We start from the raw sequence: 19,092 nt of genomic DNA on the forward strand, positions 1-19,092 counted from the left end.
GTGATTTAAACAGTAACAGGTTCCATTTATGGGTAACAATTGTAATTATTTTTGTCCATTAGAATCTATTTTATTTTAATTTGATAAAAAATTGAGTAAGAATGAATAACAATTCATAAGTTTTTAGATTTGAGAACCGTTTTACGTACAAATACCTTTTTCCCAGATCTGCTATAACAAACTAAGTAGTTAATTCCATAAAAAAAACCGTTTTCTTTCAATAACAATATTGTTTTTTTTTAATTAGTTATTAATTTATAATTTAGACTTTTATAGGGGAGTTAAGAGAGTTTCTCTTATTAAACACGTGATGCGAAAACCGCCAAGTGACGACTACAGCCAACACCTGAGCTATTTTAAGGGTTGAAAGTTCAAAGGAAGGGACAAACATAATTTGGACCCCTACCCCCCTAACCCCTACGTGGTTGGTTAAATACGATTGACTGAATTACTCGGTGCGAAACAGTAATCGTGTTCAGGGAAAGAAAAATCGATCATGTATTTTCATTCTCATACCAACTAAATGCCAAGTTATGTAATACATAATCAAATTGTGGAAAAAGCACATATCTACATACACAAATAGAATAAACCTATAAATTCTAATGCCCAGTTCACGACTGATTTTAGGAACACGGGGTATGGTACATATTTATGAGTCCCCAATTCGATATATGTTACATATTTGTACAAGACGAACGCATATGAAACATATAATAAGACATTCCGCATTGCAATGACTTATTACATTCAAAATTTTAGATTGAATTGCCGTCAAAATTGTTGTCTTGTTGGCAGAATTACCATCAAGCCTTTTATATCAGCTAAGTATTTTTGGGGATTTTTTTATAAAACAATGAGAAAAACGGGTAGGATACTGCTGCCTGCAAGTGCCATTGGCAAGCGCATTGCAAACCTTTTGATTTACATAACTTAAGGTCCTATGACCCCTGAATGAGGCAGAGGTCATTTACAGCTTAAGACCGATAGACCGATTGCCATTAACTCTCTGTAGATGGTGGTCTTTTGGGGACGCTTGACTTGAATTGTTTCGAAAATATTTCTGTAAGTAGCTCTGGGAGCTTATACTAATTTATGTAGTATCTCCAGAAGTGTACTACACTTTAAGTTCTAAACAAATGTTATTATTTTTTAGGTGGATTTTATACGAAGTTCTTTATAAATCATAATATAGTGACACATTCAAAATGGAATACGAACGCAATCATATTACCGCGAGTAATGTTTTTCTTTTGCGAAACAAAGTGACCTTCTAAATAATTCAAGGGATTGAATAACAAATATCTACGTTTGTCGGTTTCGCACCTTCAGCCTTAATAATCCGTTATATTTGTATGCTAAAAAATCAAGCTAATTTATATCCATTTAGATCTCAGCTTGGTTAACAGACTGAGTGGCTAAATAGTTTATTTTGTGCTGGCATTCTCAACTCCTATTATAGAATAGAGAAGTGGGGCAAAAAGTACTAAACTGGTGGAAAGACAGCTTAGAAGTTGGAGTTCAAGAAACTGGAGGTGGTACATGAAAGAGAGTAGCACAGAACAAAGAATGGCGGCATTTGGAGGGCGCCTTTGCCAAGGGCACCTTAAAAATTATTAAAATAGAAACTATTTTAAATGGAAAAGAAGCTGAATTCAAAGGCTATTATTATTATTTTCTAGAGTCCAAGCACAAATACATACAGTATTTACAATAGTCTTAATCTATATAGTAACCATAAAAATAATTAAGAAATATTGTATAGAAAATAATACAAATTCAAAAAGTTTTGTCCCTGTCGCAGTGACCATGAATGCTGGCAACATTTGCTTCGTGTATTGCGATACTTATTCGTTGAGGAAGGAACCGGCTGTGAGCTCACTGGTAATATCTACCAGGTGCCAACTTAAAATACATTATTAAATAATACTGGATGTAAGTAAACCCGTTAAAGAGGTTTTATTTGCAAAATATTTACTGTAATATGTTGCTCGTTTACAGGTAAGTACCCGGAATCGTAATTCCAGTTTTTTACGTTAGAAGAAAAACTCCCACCCGCGATAAATCAAACATACCGTAATCCCTCACTACAGACGTTTTCGGGGCTGTATTATAAATAATTCAGAAAAACCGATATAAAAAACGATAAATGTTGTATATCGCCTTTAAACCTACACGATGGCCGTAGAAACTGCGTGTGAACATTTTACCACCTTTTCAAGCAAACTAATATAATATATATGAGCATTGTTGGCCTTGTCTTCAGCGTGCGACTTTTATCCCTGAGGGTGTAGGTTCGATCCCCGGCTGTGCACCAATAGACTTTTTTATATATGCGCATTTAACGTAACCATGAGAAAATCGTCTTGCCTTAATAACACCATGAAGTCGACGGCGTGTGTCACGCACAGGCTGATCACATATTTGACTATTAATTTGAATAATGATATGTAACACATATTAAAAATGAAATCTCAGGCCCAGGTTAATAAGGTTGTAGCACCACTAATTTATTTGCTATATGAAATAATTTTATAGTAGCTATGATAACTTACTTTTTTGAAATACTCTTTTTTCCTTTTGAAACTTAAAGGTGGCTAAAGATCAATGGAATTATATTTATTTTGAATTTAAAAAATGGACTTTAAATAATAATATCAGAGAATTATTTTCCGTGTTAATTAAATAACATATAAATATAATAATTTGAGAGCATTATTCCATAAAAAAATTATAGTAAAGCTTTTGATTCTTTGATACACTCAAAAATCTGGGAAGCCTTAAAGGAACTGGGTATAGAACACAAATATATAAGAATTATAAGAAATATTTATAAACACAGTTCGGCTTGTATCCGCCTAAAAAAAGAAGGAAATAAATTTCAAATACAAAAAGGCGTGAGACAGGGTGACCCACTTTCACCAACACTCTTTCTGGCCGTATTAGAAACGACCTTCAGGAATCTGGAATGGAGAGACATGGGCATAGCTATAAATGGGCGCACGCTAACGCACCTACGATTCGCTGATGATATCGTATTATTTGCAAAAACACCAGCTGATCTAAGCAAGATGATAAATGATCTAGCATCGGAAAGTGCAAAGGCCGGATTGAAGCTAAACCCGGATAAAACAAAAATCATGACCAATGGCAACAAAGACCCTGTAATAGTGGAACAGAACCAAATCTCCTACGTTGAAGAATACATATACCTCGGTCAACTGATGTCTCCAGACCACGACGAAAACAAAGAAGTCGAAAGAAGAGCTGCGAATAGCTGGAAAAAATATTGGAGCCTGTAAGAAATAATGAAAAACAAGACCCTACACAATTCAACCAAAAGCAAATTATTTAACACATGCATCCTGCCAGTGCGAAACATGGGCTTTAACAAAAAATGTAACAAATAAACTATCGATATGTCAACATGCCATGGAAAGAAGCATGACTGGGATCAAAAATAAAGACAAAGTAAGGAGTAGCGACATCAGAAGAAGGACTGGGGTACAGGACGTGGCTCTGAAAATAAGAAGACAAAAATGGAAATGGGCAGGTCACATGATCAGGGGAAAGGATAAATGGAGTAAAATAGTCACACAATGGTACCCAAGAGATGGAAAGAGAAAGAGAGGCAGACCACAAAACAGATGGGACGACGACATTAGAAAAGTCGCGGGAACAACATGGGGTAGAGTGGCCTTAGAAAGGCCAGAATGGAGTAGATTGGAGGAGGCCTTTGCCACCTGGCAAGCGGATAAGCAGAAATGGAAGAAAGAATCAATCTACGAAAAATAAAAATAAAGAATACGCCGAAATGTCCGATAAAAAAGGCTATTATTATTATTATTATTCCATACAAAAAGTAGAATTTCTGCCCAAAAACATATAAGAAACCAGTAAGGCACATTTATTGCATTATCCTTGTAAATGATTTGAAAGCCCTTCCTTACCAGGTTCACCTCAATAATTTTATTGGAATTTTGTACGAATAAAGTAAACGATTTGTAAAGATATTGCAAAATCTCTATTTTTGGCAACACAGTATATCCGCTAATATTTTTAGTTATTTATTTTTTTAATATTTTTTTTTATCAAAATTCATCATGAACGGCCTTACTGATAAAGGCAGTTTCTTCCAGATAACCCAGACGTTAAGGTATAAATATATACTTAACTTATATCGATCGATACTTTAAATCTAAACCGAAAATAAATGCTTATTAACTTATAATATAATATTACCTACTTTATAAAGAGTCGAAAGGTATATTATTTCTTAGTTATGTCAACACAACCACTTCCGTAGCTCAGGTGTTGTACAGGAAGCTCAAAAATAACACGAAATATTGTCATATTGTTGGCTTATTTTAAAGAGAAATTAAGAATATAACCATGAGATAAACTAACTTTATTATTTGTATTAAGTATTATATAAAAATTGAAAGAATATAACATCCTAAAAAATCTATTAAACATGCTCGATCAATCTACAACCTTCAATAATAATCAAAATATTAATTTTGTTTATTTTAGTGGATATTCAATTAATGAGTAATTTATTTAGTTGTAAAGTGATTCCAATAATTAAGTCCTTTTTCAAATTTGCTTATTGCAAAAATTCTCAGGGTTTTATATTTTATTTAGTTAATACAACTGAATACAAGTTTTAAAAAGGACTTTATAAAGTGCTAAAGTGCTTTATTTTGAGATAATATATAGGTATAATTATGAAAAATTTAATAAAGAAACCATCATCTCCATACATACCATCAAGCAACTCAGGGTCACCGATGTTGACGTAGAAAAGTACGTCTTTCTCATAGCTGTCCTCTTCAACTATGTGCAGCGGGATTACTTTTCTGTAACAATAATTATGTATTAATTAAATTCATATTTTATTTACATTCATATATATATAAATCTCCTGTCACGATGTTTGTCCGCGATGGACTCCTAAACTACTTAACCGATTTTAAATTAAATTGGCACACCGTGAGCAGTCTGGTCCAACTTAGGAGATAGGGTAGCTTAGATCTTTAATTATCGTCGCAATTTTATTTTATAGCAAATTATATGTCTATAATAATTAATTGATAGTCACAACTCCAGATTCTAATAGACGTCGATACTTTTCGACTGGTTTGAGTAAGTAATCAATAGATGGCACTGCTATGGCAAACCGACAAACGTGTCATATAAGCTACGATTCAATATGATGATTACAACGTGTTATTGAGGCTAAAGTATAAATTAAATTTATTTTGTGAAACGAAGGAGAAACGAAGTTCGCTTGGGCAGCTAATCTATATATAAACATCATTGAAAGCCTACTTAGTCTTATGAAACTATGTAGGTATGGAAACAAATTTGGTAATTAATCTTGTTTTTTTTTGTCAACACGATACCGATCACAGATAGTGATTTAGTAAAATTTCTAATATTAGTTGTAACTAGGTGATATTAAAAACTTAATTCATGAAACAAGGATTGTGAACATGACTCATCATATCGATCATACATCAATTGCTTTCGTTGTATTCCAGAGTTATTATATATGTATATTAATGATTGGAGCTTTTCTATTTTTTTAAGCTTATCTATTCTATTATCTACCCTAACCGCCTAATTTTCGTATATTGTAGAAAGAGTCTAGTCCTTATGAATACTATAATATATTTTATTTTTATTACACTTCGTTACATTTATAGAAAAAAAAATAATATATAAAATTATAAAAGATCGGGTGGCCTCATCGCGAACAAGCGATTCGTCAAGTAACCCTAGTAAGAAAAAAATATATAATGGATAAAGTGCACACACAATCTTATAAAAATAAATGCCTTACTCTAAAATAACATAAAAAAACAAAAAAACTTATCCCACGTATTCATGGATAGCTCAAATTACAAAAGTATATAAAAATAATTATCTTGCCACAAGAGACGAGAACCATGAATGAAGCTGTGACCAAAATATAAAAAAATGAGACAAGCACAGTCTCTGTCGAAATAATTATTTCTAGAAAGTTTTTGGAGTTATACGTCTTTTGGCGCGCTCGGAAAAACGACGAGAGTAAATTTTTACGATGTGCGCACACCGTCACAAAAAACTGACACCCTGAAGTTAGCTATTGTCATAAGTTTAGTTTATAGTTAGTGTTGCTTTTTCTACAAACGTAGAATAAAATTGTTTAAAAGATTTTTATCTTGTAAGGACAAAGCGTTTTTTTGAAAACATTCTATAAGTTATTCTTGAGCTGAGTCACACCGAGATAATTTACACATGGCAGCAATATATAGATACATAATCATGTCCTGATCCGGCATAATATAGGTCAATTAAGCATAAAAAGCAAATTATAGAAAGAAACGTTAACATTAATTTAATAAAACCTCCCTCAAATTACGTAATGTTAGACCTGTTTTCCTTCATTACACTTAATTCGATTATAATGTTGGGCGGAATTAAAAATTATCCAAGTTCCTGCATATAAAGAAAATTATGTCGCTCTACAATTTAGATTAATCCATTATTTATAGAACAGTTTATTTTATTTATTAATTCACACTTCGTTGCATTAAAAAATACACAAATAACACAATACAATATAAAAATTATAAGGGATACAATAGGCGGCCTTATCGCTAAGAAGCGATCTCTTCCAGGCAACTGTATTAAAGAAAAATTTAAAAAAGAAATATGATGAGTAAAGTGCAAGAAGTGCTTAATCAAATGTTCTAATAAAGAAAAGTATATAGAACCTTAATTTTAAGCAATATAAAAAACAAATTAATAAGACTAACTAAAACGTAAAATATGAATCTGTATATAAACAGTAACTAAACTTCTAAACCCAACTTATATGATAACTTATACTTATATAAGTGAAAGTTGTTATATATATATGTCGAAGCGCGGCCCGCATCTCCCTCGTTTCTATGTTTGTCATAGTTATTTCGTATGATGATTTGATATTTTAAAAGAGTACCGAGAATTTTTACGCTGGGTTTTTCTCTGGGTCCTGTTTTCTTTGCTGATTATGGGATGTCTGACAAAACAAATTAAATGACGTGGAATAAGTGATACCTGTATCTTTGATTCCATAACAAACATTTTGTTTTATCCTAACGATATCAGTTACCTGTATTGTATATTTTTTTACACTCTAAAACAATTCAATTTCCTGATGATGTATTTATTAAATAAAAAAAGTTATTGGTTAGCCAGAAATCGAATGCGCGACCTCAAGATAAACCACTAACGCCACTCGATAATTGCAGTAATGGAACGTATATATAATTCTCTATCTATCAAATCTATTTTTTCTTAATTGGAACGTAAGTATAACCTTGTATCGTTATTAATGTAATTAGTTCTGTAATAGCCTACGGCCTAGCATAATGCTACATAAATCGTAGCTAACATACAGCGAATATTTTCTAAATTCCTGAATTGTAATGTTAACCTTGTTTTTCAGGTAATTAGGTTAATACGTTCGTCAGTCTAGAATGGTTTATTTCTAAAATCAGCGATACGAATCTGTCTATTATGAGTTAAATATTACTTAGTCCACTAAATTAAGATATATTTATGTATACATACGTATTTTCACTAAAGTTTCATTCATTTATAACTGACATAAAAAGCGTTCATAGAATATAAAGGTATTCGGTCTCCTGTGATGTCGACTAAACTTTTTTTTTATTGATATAGGGTCTTTCAAGAAAAGAGGGTACTAATTCTTAAAAGACCGGCAACGCACTAGTAAGCCCTCTGGCATTGAGAGTGTCCATGTGCGGCGCATCACTTAACATCAGGTGATATAACCTCCACCCGTTTGCCCCCTTGTGGTAGGGGAGCCCACGATGCTAAATGGGGATTTACTCGAGCGTCGTGGAGACCTATTGGGTTGCAAAGCTTAGATGATAAGAAGAAAAAAATGTTATATGATATATACCTTTTCATCGGTGGGGAAAGCGGCTATAGATGTTTAAATATGTAAAAAAAAACTGTTGCATGGACATACTCGAGCGCGTCAGATATTGATAGCATCAATGTTCTACGTATTTTTAATAATGTACGTATGTTAATCTGACCATTTGCATGATGGGGGTGGTTGTACGTAAGGGTTAAAAATGAAAAAAAAAAATTAATCGAGCGCGTCAGGTTTTCAAAGGGGGTGTTAAGTGCACCAAAACAAAAGCTCTCATTCAATAATCTGACGATTTCGATCTGACGCAAACTCGCAGCCATTATTATAATGTGCAAAAAAAATTCGCCAATTTGAAATACTCGAGCGCGTCAGATTAAGATATATATGGTTCAGATTTATATTCTAAACGTACTGTGTCATAATCTGACGATTATCTAGAGGGATTTGCCTGATCTGACAAAAAAAATATTAGAAAAACGGTTCACGCTAAAGGCCATCCCTGCAATTCCATTCCTGGGCGCTTAAAATTGTGAGCTCGCTGAGTTCAAAGAAATAATATTTCTATGCGTTTGAGTTCTCCCAGCTCGAAAGTCTGATAGAAGTTTCATAGAACACTATTTTTGAAATTTTCAAACCCCAATAACTTTTGAATGGATCAAGCAATTTTCCCTCGGTTGACGGCGATCAACGCATTTTTTAAGCTCTAATTATTTAATTTCATCAAAAACGATAATCCGATATGAAATGTCGAAGTTATGTGATAGAAACACTTTTTTCGGTTTTCTTTCGTTCACGATATCTCTCGAACGAATCAACCGATTTTGACCAGTTTGGTGGCGATCGACGTCGTTTTTTAAGCTTAAAGGTGGATTAGTTTTTTGAAGTTGATGGATAAATCCGTTTAAAAGTTATTGCAAAAAAACACTTTCAAAAAAACAAATTGTTATTTTTTTAGATTTTTCAAAATTTCTCAAAATCTATCGGTCCGAATCGGTTCAAATTCACATGAAATCTAATTTTGAGGGAAACGCGGAGAAGGAAATGTAGGCATCACGCAGCTGCACGCGTTTATCGCACGAACTTTATCAACGAAATTTTGTTATTTCGGCTTGCGGAAATCGTCAGATTATATATTTTTCAATATACTTGAATTATTTCATTCAAAATAAAAAAAAAATTAGCTACGCTCGAGAATGTCAAGATGACGTTTTTTTTTACAACTTTGCTGCCCTCCCCTCTCTTTACGTTACTCTCAAATTGTCAGATTAGTGGAATATACACTTTTTAGGATGTGATTAACTCACACTACCTTAATCTGACGCGCTCGAGAATGTCTGATGATCAATTTTTTTTTACTAATCTGATCCTGTATCCTTCACGGGCGGCCTTATATATGGGCCTCATATTTGGTGGAGGTACTTAACCGGGTACAAGGTATCCCCCTGTATATTAATCTGCCGCGCTTGAGTAAATCCCGAAATCCCCTCTTGGGCTCCCCTACTATTGTATAAAAAAAATGGGAGCGAGTTAGTTTCAAGTATTGGCCTGTATGTTGAACTAAAAAAAATAGTAGCAGGCATCTATAGTAAGATTGACGAAAGAAAATGAATTGATGAAAGAAAAAATGAGCCCTTTTGTGTTATGATGCGTTAAACCAATCGTCAACTTATCAGAGGAAAACATTCACATTGATATGTTTTTATTCATTAAGTTTGGGTTTCTTTCATTACAGAATTTCGATAATATAATAACACGGAACATTTTAACACATACTTCTGTTTGGGAGTTATTGTCCTGATTCCAGACCACATTTTCTGATTATTAGCCTCATATAATATACGAAATAGACGTTGATCGGCGCATCATTATATGAAAAGACGAACCCCCATATTTCGATTACTTGGTTCACGTAATTAAATAGCCACGAAGTCATAAGCTTGCTAATAACCTTGCGTGTGACGTTTTGGTAATATCGGGTAATATTGGCAGCTTAAAGGATTTATCGGGAGAACATTACTTTGGTGTGAGTTTCATTATTACTAAGGGATCGCATAATCCTTGTAGGTTATGGAATATTTTTATTGTTATGATGGTAAAAATTGTTAGCTGTAAAAACACGGAAAAGGGCAAAACCATAATTTCAAAATAATTTATATGATTTTATATTTATAATTTCTGATTGTCACATGCATGATGATAAGTTAAGACAAAAGTACTCGCTGAGAAGAGGAATTCATACGACTTTTGTTTTTCGAAGAATATTTATTAACTATTTTTGCCCCCTCCAATCTGATCTAACTATATATAGATCAATCATTATCATTATTATGATCCCTTAAATACGATACCATTTTCTACTTATCCAGTTTAGTTTCTTTGACAAATCTAAAATCGATTTACTATGATTCTTTGTAGCATACTTGGTCTGCCTTTCTAATCCTACATGAAACAAAACTATACAATACTTTTCAAAACTAAAATTAACTATGACTAACATCAAAATCGATTTCAAAATAATTTATTCATATAGCACAGTGTAAAATTATGAACGCCAAAAAGAAATATATATTAAATACTTACAATTTTACATTTACTGCTAGTTCTCAAATCTAGGGCAAGACGGACGAGAAAAACTGGCAAGAATCTCTCTGCCACTCTTTTTCAGCACCAGGTTTTTTTTTACACATTATTTGTAAGGAGCTGCAACCATTACACCATGTTCCACAGGACATCTTAAGTAAGTTAATAATAATATAAAAAAGGAAAAAAATAGTAGCACGCATTTAAATTCTCTTAGAAACAACTCGCAATAGTTGATAGATGCGCGATTGCGAGTCCCTCCCTGATAGAGCAGATATTTCTGCATCTTTTTTGTAAGTACTTACATTTTTGACCCATGTAAATTGCAAAAGAAAACACACTTGACCGTAATGATTCACTAGTTAATGATAAAACCTACCCTCCATTCTTATTAACAAAACTTCCTTAATAACATCATTATATTTTATTCCCGCCATGAAGAATATCGTTAAGAACAAGTGAAAATGACAGCTCAGTTAATAACCGCCATTTATCAAGGGGCTTCGTTGGAATTAATGGCTTATTTTGTATTACAATGGTAAATTTTATTACGTATTACAGAATTAATGGTAATTATAAATACATAGTATATTAATACAATAATAAATTGTATTAATATAATTAACTTTTAATTTATTTATTTATTGGTATGGTATTGTAAAACACCAACAAAAGCTATTGTTATCGGTTTCGTGATAATTTACTTTTCTTAATAGACAGAAGAAGAAGGTAATAGATGCCTGCCACATTATGTTTTCCTTTACCATACAAGCGAGTGTTAACTGCGCACAAAGATACAATATCCATTGGTTTATATGTCCTGGAATTGAACCTACAGCCTCAGGGATGAGCAACTATTTACAAATCAGAATATTCTTATAAAACATTTTGCTTTTAACTTATGAAACAGTCACCATTTTTAATGTGAAATACCATGTTTGGATTTTTGTAGTATTTACACGATCTATAAGGTATGTATAGTGTGAAATCAATTTCCGTACATAGACGCCCATTTATTTTTGGTTAATTAAGCCTGCCTAGCTCCTTCTAGAAGGTACTATTGGGTATTACATAAATAAATTCTACTTAGACTAGTCGGCTTATTTGATATATAATTAGTTCTACTATTAAAGATATTTTAAAGCATAAAAAGGTATTTTAAAGTATGAATTCGGCCATAGACTCTCACAGCCTCAAATATTAATAATGAAATACGGAATATATCGCAGAACCTAAATTGATCTTAATAAAGGTCAGTTCTAAAGAGGTTCTTATTCAGAAAAAAACTACCAAATCACTATAAATACGTTACGTTTACGCCAGTATTAAAAGAAAATGACGTCATTGTGTCCGTCCAATACATTTCTATTGTTAGTACCAATCAATAACCATAATTTATTATGAAACACCATGGCCGGCCAGTTCTTATATTCCAAAACTGAATTAAAATTAAACATGTTATTAATAATCCGATGTTAGCAAATTTATTAGAATTTAGCATAAAGTATGGAGGTCTGCCAAGGATAGAGAGACGTAGAAACAATTAGGGGAAGCCTATGTCGACAGACAACCTGACCAAAGTGGTTGATAATAAATTATGTGAATTAGATTAAAGAATACTACTGTTTAATAAGAATAGCATGTAAGTTTAAAGGGTCAGCGAATAAAGGGCTTTTAAAGAAAAACACTTTTTTAACGGATTATAGATATGTATTATTATATTTAAACTTATAATTCGATACCAACTCCGGGGAAATAAATACAGATAACACAACATTTTCTGCAGCTGTAATACTTTTTGACATTTAACACGTTTGTCTTCAGTCACCGTGACCACGCACGCTGTAAAGCACGCGAAACGTCGGTTTAAATTTAAAATTATGTACAAATAATTATAAGTTTAAATATAATAATACATATCTATAATCCGTTAAAAAAGTGTTTTTCTTTAAATGTGTAAAAGTTATGTAAATAAAAGACAATACTAAAGGGCTTTTATTATTATTAACATAAAGAATGTAGCACCATATTATGTTTATATTTATAACCATCTAAGAGTAAGAACTGGCTTGAGCGTCTGAGGTCTGAGATCATAAATTCGAGTCACGAAGGCACCAATGGACAGTTTTGGGTACGATGGTGCTGGTTGAAGTGAAATAAAATCGTATATGAAACGAAATGAAATCGTATCGTGCTAAGATAGTGGTGAATGTAGTCCGCCATATATAAATAGGCTGCAAATGTCATATTAATTGTATGCAAATGTCATATCATATAATACAGACATTTAACGTTGAAGAAAAACATCGTTAGGAAACCGGCATGCTTTAGATCCCAAACGACGGTGTGTAAGACACACAAGGCTACGATATAATAAAAAATACTAAATATAAAACCTTCACCAATTTTTATATAGCATTAACTCTTTGTTAATCGAATCCGAAATCCTGAACGATTCGCAAATATTGAAACTGCAATAATGAAGTAAATAACTTTGAGCGAATGCACAAATAAAACTGTTTATTAAATCGTATTTATTGTAATTAATCTTTTAACAGTCGTGAAACGAGCGTTCTGAATACAACAAAAGGGAAAATAAAAAATGTAATCAGTTAGTTATTTACACTTCGATAACTTAAAACCAGGTTACATTAGGTAATCTGCAACGTGCGGCCTTATCGCTAGCAAGCGATTTCATCTAGGCTACACTAGTACGGAAAGTATAAAATAGAAATACCTACTTAGAGTAAGAACAAAAAGTCCATAACATATCGCTATGAAAATACTACCAAAAACTAAAATCAATATTTTTTATCCGCCGAAGGAAAACAAAGTAAAACCTACCGGACCTAACCATACCCAGCAATCATTACCTTTATATATTATTAAGATTTTCGTAAATTCCACTAAAACTGTATTAGACAGCCGAAAGCCTGTTTTGTGAGCTTAAACTTTGCTACGTCGTTATACACGAGTGGAAGCGAAACTTCCATGAACTTTAGCAATCCTGTTATTGCATTACTGATATATTATTTATGTTATGCGATAGCGACTTAAAACAAAACTTTTTAACGTGTATAAATGCGAATTGATGAAAAAAGAAAAAAAATGTAGTGTACACACGTAAGAAGTGAAAGTTTGACAACTGATTCTGTGTCCTGCAATTTCGGATCCAGTTTATACTTTATTGATTAGTTCCAAGATCTGTTTTTCGTGACGCGTGCGGCGTAACCGAAAAATGTGACGCGTGCGGCGTAACCGAAAAACGTGACGCGTGCGGCGTAACATCAAAATGTGACCGTAATTTATCCAACGCCAATAAAGAAGTTTATCTTCAAAAAGTCTTTATTTATTGTAATTTTTTAGGCTTTTATTATTTTAACCTTTTGTTGTAATATTTTTTATTTCTGATACGACAGTACACATATTAACCGGATGGCATCTTGTATATTTATTGTTATAATATACTATATCTTAGTTTTATTTAAATGCTTAGTATTTTTAGAAACCAAAGAAAGAACTTCGTCAGGGTAATTATAAGAACAAATTGTTGTACAAGGCCTTTAAAAGATACAAGTATTTAATAGTTTTTCAAAACAGGAAGTATAATAATTTCAAGGCTTGTTTTAAATAATGATATAAGATGGCGCTATATCTCATTTCGTACAAACTAATTCCAAATTTTGAAATTCCCACATAATGATAACAGGTTCATAAAAATTCGTAGTTCTTTAGTAGGCCATACGCGAAACACATTTGAACACTGACAAATCTAAAGTATTGAGAAAGACCAATCAATCATTGATCAATGGGAAGACGATCCTTCTTTTCATCACGACACGGATCGGGCGCCCATAACCATTGTTGACGTGTGACCATTTGTTATAAGTTAACGAGTGACCCAAAAGGAATTGACAAATGGAATTTAGCCTAAGGTTGTAAATCTACTAGACATGTCTTCTTATTACAATACTATTAATCACTTGGAATAGGTTTTACGATCTACAAAGGTATTTTTGGAATTTTTATGCTTTTAATTTCAGAATTTCGGTTCACAAGACATTCAGAAATACAGCTGTAATTAATACTTATTGATAGAAAACAGCAAAATACATAGCACGAAAAACACATGATATACATTCAAAGTTGTGCTTGCCTCGTTGCAAATGTACATATTTTTATTGATAATTAATATAATAAGGAGAACAATCAATCGGAATCGAAAAAGGAAAACAGCCTAATCGCTTTTGAGCGATCTCTTCCAGGCAACCACTGTGAGAGATCAGGGGAGCACAATAATTTGAAAAAACATAAGACAGTTATTTAGACAAAACAAATGGATAAGCGAAGTATACTATAAACAGTAAAAACAGCAATAAAAATACATAAAAATTAATCATTTATAAGTTCCAAAACATGTCTATTTTAACCTATGAAAAAATATAAGTTTCGTTTTTAAGAGGTGTGTGATTTGAAGAAAAGATTTATCTATTTTTCCCTAGACCTTTAAACTCTGAAACAATATAACATTGAATTATTCTCTCTCAAGAGTCACTTACTGCTTAATATCAATCCCATCTCAAACCAGTACTTGAGACCTCAAGATTAAACTTAGATTAATTTGCAAGTCAAGTGCTGCTCAAATTAATCCCTCAAACGTAATCTTCTTAATATAATCTTTTAAAATATTTACAAGAAATTCAGTTATGGCTTATAAATAGATTGATCTTCCTTAGCATTATAAATATTTTGACTAAAAAACGAGGTGAAGATGGTGATAGTGACATATATCGAAGGTGTATTCTGTGGCGCGGAGAGAATAAAGTTTTACACGCCGCGCCGCCCTGGAACTGTATTGCGGCATTCACTTGTCACTAGCAGCCTCCGAAATCTTATTCATTTGGAAATATATGTGTCTGTAACATCGGTAACAACAATTTGATGTCATGGGTGTCCGACAAGAGCGAAATGTTAAACTATCATAGAAGACCTGAAAATATTCGGTGCTGTTTTAAAGGATTTCTTATGAATGCATGATTTCATTTTTGATTTTATTTCTTATACGGTTCAAGACAATATAAACGGATTGTACTCCCTGTTTAAGGAGTAAAAAGGATTGTACTCCCTGGATTGACTAATTGGATTGAACGGATATACTTTTGGATTAAGCATCGGATTTAAAACACCTGGAAATATAAATAGATTATTTTGGATTCTACTATTAAAGCTTAAAGATTAGATTTTGACCAATTCAAAATATTGAAGAAGTGGCTTAGGCCTTACGATCAAGAACAATCAAGACGTGGCTTCGGCCTTTAAAACTACCAAAATCTCCAGATACAGACCCAGATCAAGACCTGGCTGTATGGACTAAAGTCCTTTGCCTTCCATTGCTTTAGGGATATCCTGTGCAACGGACCACCACAACATACCCATTAGGGATAAAATAATCATCATCGACAAAAGCGAAAGTTACTAGTTCAATTAATCGCGGTCCTAAATCGCTAAAAAACAAATGAGTTTCTTGTGTGTTTTTAACAAATACGTTAGTAAAATATATTTAAAAATATAGTACTAACAATTTCCTTAAATTGCAAAGTGATAATAAAAAAAATATTTGAAAAGAAATTCAAATTCATTTTTCTTTTTTACCCTAGTAATAAAAAAATTACACACGGCCGACTTTTAATAAAAATACGAAGGTTTCGGTCAAAGAGTTTTAATTTATATTCTTTGAATTATTTCTTTTAATCATCATTTCTATTGTTCAACTCGCCGCAATCAAATGATATTTAAATGAGAGGCATTTTACAAAGAGAAAGAATTTATAGTAAATAATATACATGTATAATATATTACAATCATTTTTATTTAAAAAAAAAACAGAGTTAGACCTCTTTGCAATTCTGTATCTGTTTTAAGATATTTTTTGATAGGCAAGTAGATGACAGCCTTTTAAGACTGACACGCCGTCGACGTTTCAAGACTAACGATGGTGGTTCCCTCACAATATTTTCCTTCACTGTAGAAGCTAGTATTAATTAGCCGTGGTTTCATCACAAGACCTCAAAGTTGGAAGTCGTATGCTTAGGGTCATACACGGCACTGTTTATTTTTCCATCGTAACATACATTAAAAGTTACCAGTGATAGATAATACAATTATTTATTCTATTATTTCTAATATTTAACTTTCTATTTTAAGTTCGTCACCATATTTTTTGTTATTTTTTTGAAATGAAACTTCTTCCAGCGCATGAGGGTAATTTTTTTACGGAACGTCACGAAGATGTGCAGCGTTTTTGTCGAAGATAAGGAAGAGCTGAGGCCGATTGAGAGAGAGAGAGAGCTATTGGATTATGTATTTGTTTAGTAAAACGTCTTGTGCAGTTAACTAAGATTTATAGATTCAGTGTGTAAACAGTGTGAATATAGATAAACAAATTGGGGCTTTTACCTTAGTAATTTACAAAGAAGTTTCAATAAAAAATCAACTCACCTGATGTTAAGTGATATCGCCGCCCATGGACACTTACATTGCCAGAAGGTTCGTGCGTTGCCATTGGTTGTTCTATATATTTCATGAAGTACTTTATTACAGGCATAAGGCTTTAGGCATTTAAGAATTCTATTAATAAACCTCTACAGAAACATTATAGCTTAAAATTCGATTATAATAATAATAATATTAAAAGGCAGAAATGTACGAGGAATTTTCAAGAACCGTTTATAATTTCACATTCTCACAATTCTAAATATTAAGTACAAGGAAACATGAGAACTTACGGCTCAAAGACTGTACGATTGAGCTAGATCCCTTAAGCTCTCGCTTTCGACATTATATTTCTACCTAAGGCGTAGTTGCTAGTTCCATTTTTATTTTTACTCGAATATGAAATAAACTTCAACATCTATGGAGCGTTAATGTTTCAATTGGTTTATTACGTTGTTCATGTAATTTTAATGGTTTAATGTTATTGTGTATATGTCACTGTGTCTTTGCATGTATAAAAGTTAATCATTTAAATATGTTTTATGTTCCGGTGGACAGCAAAGCTGTGTCCAGTTGGTGTTTCCACAACACCAACTTTTTTCTATTTAAGATTATGTATACAATAAATATATATACCTATTTGATTGATTGATCTCTTTCACTATACTATTTTATTCTCATTTCACTAAAGTTAAAAATAAAAATTTAATATACCTTAGAATTTAAGAATTTATTGAGACACAATATTATTCATAATTTTATTTATAACACTCTTGCGATGGCTATTTAAGCAGAAGAATTTAGCGTTGAATGTTTGTTCTTTTTACTGTTTTTAGTTCTTGATTTCCATAGTCGTGTTCCATGGCATTTAGGTTTGCTTCCAACCCAAATCAGTTTCTGGTCGCAAGCTTGATGCTCAAAGTGCCTTAAAAAATACTTAGTTGTATAACGACGGACATCCAGGACAAAGGGGTAGAATTTCATATTCCGCCTCAACGTCCGATAATGAAACTCAGCTGCAAGTATTTATTTATTTATTTATTTATATTGTACTCCTACAGCTAACACAAAATACATATAATAACAAACAAATACACCGAGAACATAGCCACAGATGGAATACATGATACATTATAATAAAAAGATTTAAAAAAGGGAAGTATTAATGTGTGTAATGTGGTTTTAATAACCACAAATGCAAAACGAACACATATGCGTAAACTCAGGGAAAATCAAGGTTACGCACTTCCAACACAAATCACCTTGACACCGCAAGTTGCGTGACCTGGTTCAAACTACCAATTTACTTTAATAGATTACTTAATAGAAACACGAAACATAAGGAAATAGATTTTCCTACGTTGGCACTCACACTACTACTGTACATAGTTTTATGTATAAGTACCAGGAGCTTTGCTCGGTATGTTTTTTTTTAAATTGTGTTTTTTGGAAATTTATATTTAAGTACGAATTACATACTATTAAAATGATGAAATATGAATAATATTTTTCTATTTTATCAACAGAAAAATAAAAAAATATGAACTCGACTACTCAAACGCCACCTTTTTGTTATCTTTCTTCCAATAAAAAAAGTAAGTTTATGTTTAAGTTGATAAAACACGAGTAAAATGACATTTTATAGAAATGATTCTCAGCTAGATCGATTTATCGCCCCCGAAACCCCCCGTATACTAAATTTCATGAAAATCGTTGATGATTAAGTACTATGAATAATTTAAAATTAAAATGACATTCATGCCAAACAAAGCTAGGTGGAAAAAAAACTGATACATTAAAAAAAATTACCTACAACTTATTGAGTAATGACAAAACAAATAATCAAATTACCAACTTGCGACCATGATTACTGATAGGAACTTGCAAATTGAGTTATGTTAATAATGTTATGACCATTAATATATATTAAGAAATATAATTAACTTTAACGCTAGGGCGGCCGCAGACCAGGTGGAAAATAATAAACGTCTCAAATTTAAGAAGAGTCTTTCCTCCAACTTCGATTTTGTTCTCTTTGGAGTAGTCTCTTAGGCCATGGGTTCAAGAGGCGCTAATAATAGATTTAA

General features: G+C 32.2%; 1 protein-coding gene across 2 annotated transcripts in view; it reads right to left on the reverse strand.

Moving 5' to 3' along the window:
* The window catches only part of LOC110994155 (sodium/calcium exchanger 3), a 71,835-nt gene that overhangs the window by 19,163 nt on the left and 33,580 nt on the right, over positions 1-19,092 (reverse strand). For both annotated transcript variants that reach the window (XM_045630103.1, XM_045630102.1), the window contains exon 2: positions 4,768-4,859. In XM_045630103.1, coding sequence (XP_045486059.1) covers positions 4,768-4,859 — 92 coding nt within the window. The remainder of the gene's footprint in view (positions 1-4,767; positions 4,860-19,092) is intronic.

The sequence above is a fragment of the Pieris rapae genome, chromosome 11, assembly GCF_905147795.1.
Source record: "Pieris rapae chromosome 11, ilPieRapa1.1, whole genome shotgun sequence".
In the NCBI taxonomy this organism is placed as follows: Eukaryota; Metazoa; Arthropoda; class Insecta; order Lepidoptera; family Pieridae; genus Pieris; species Pieris rapae.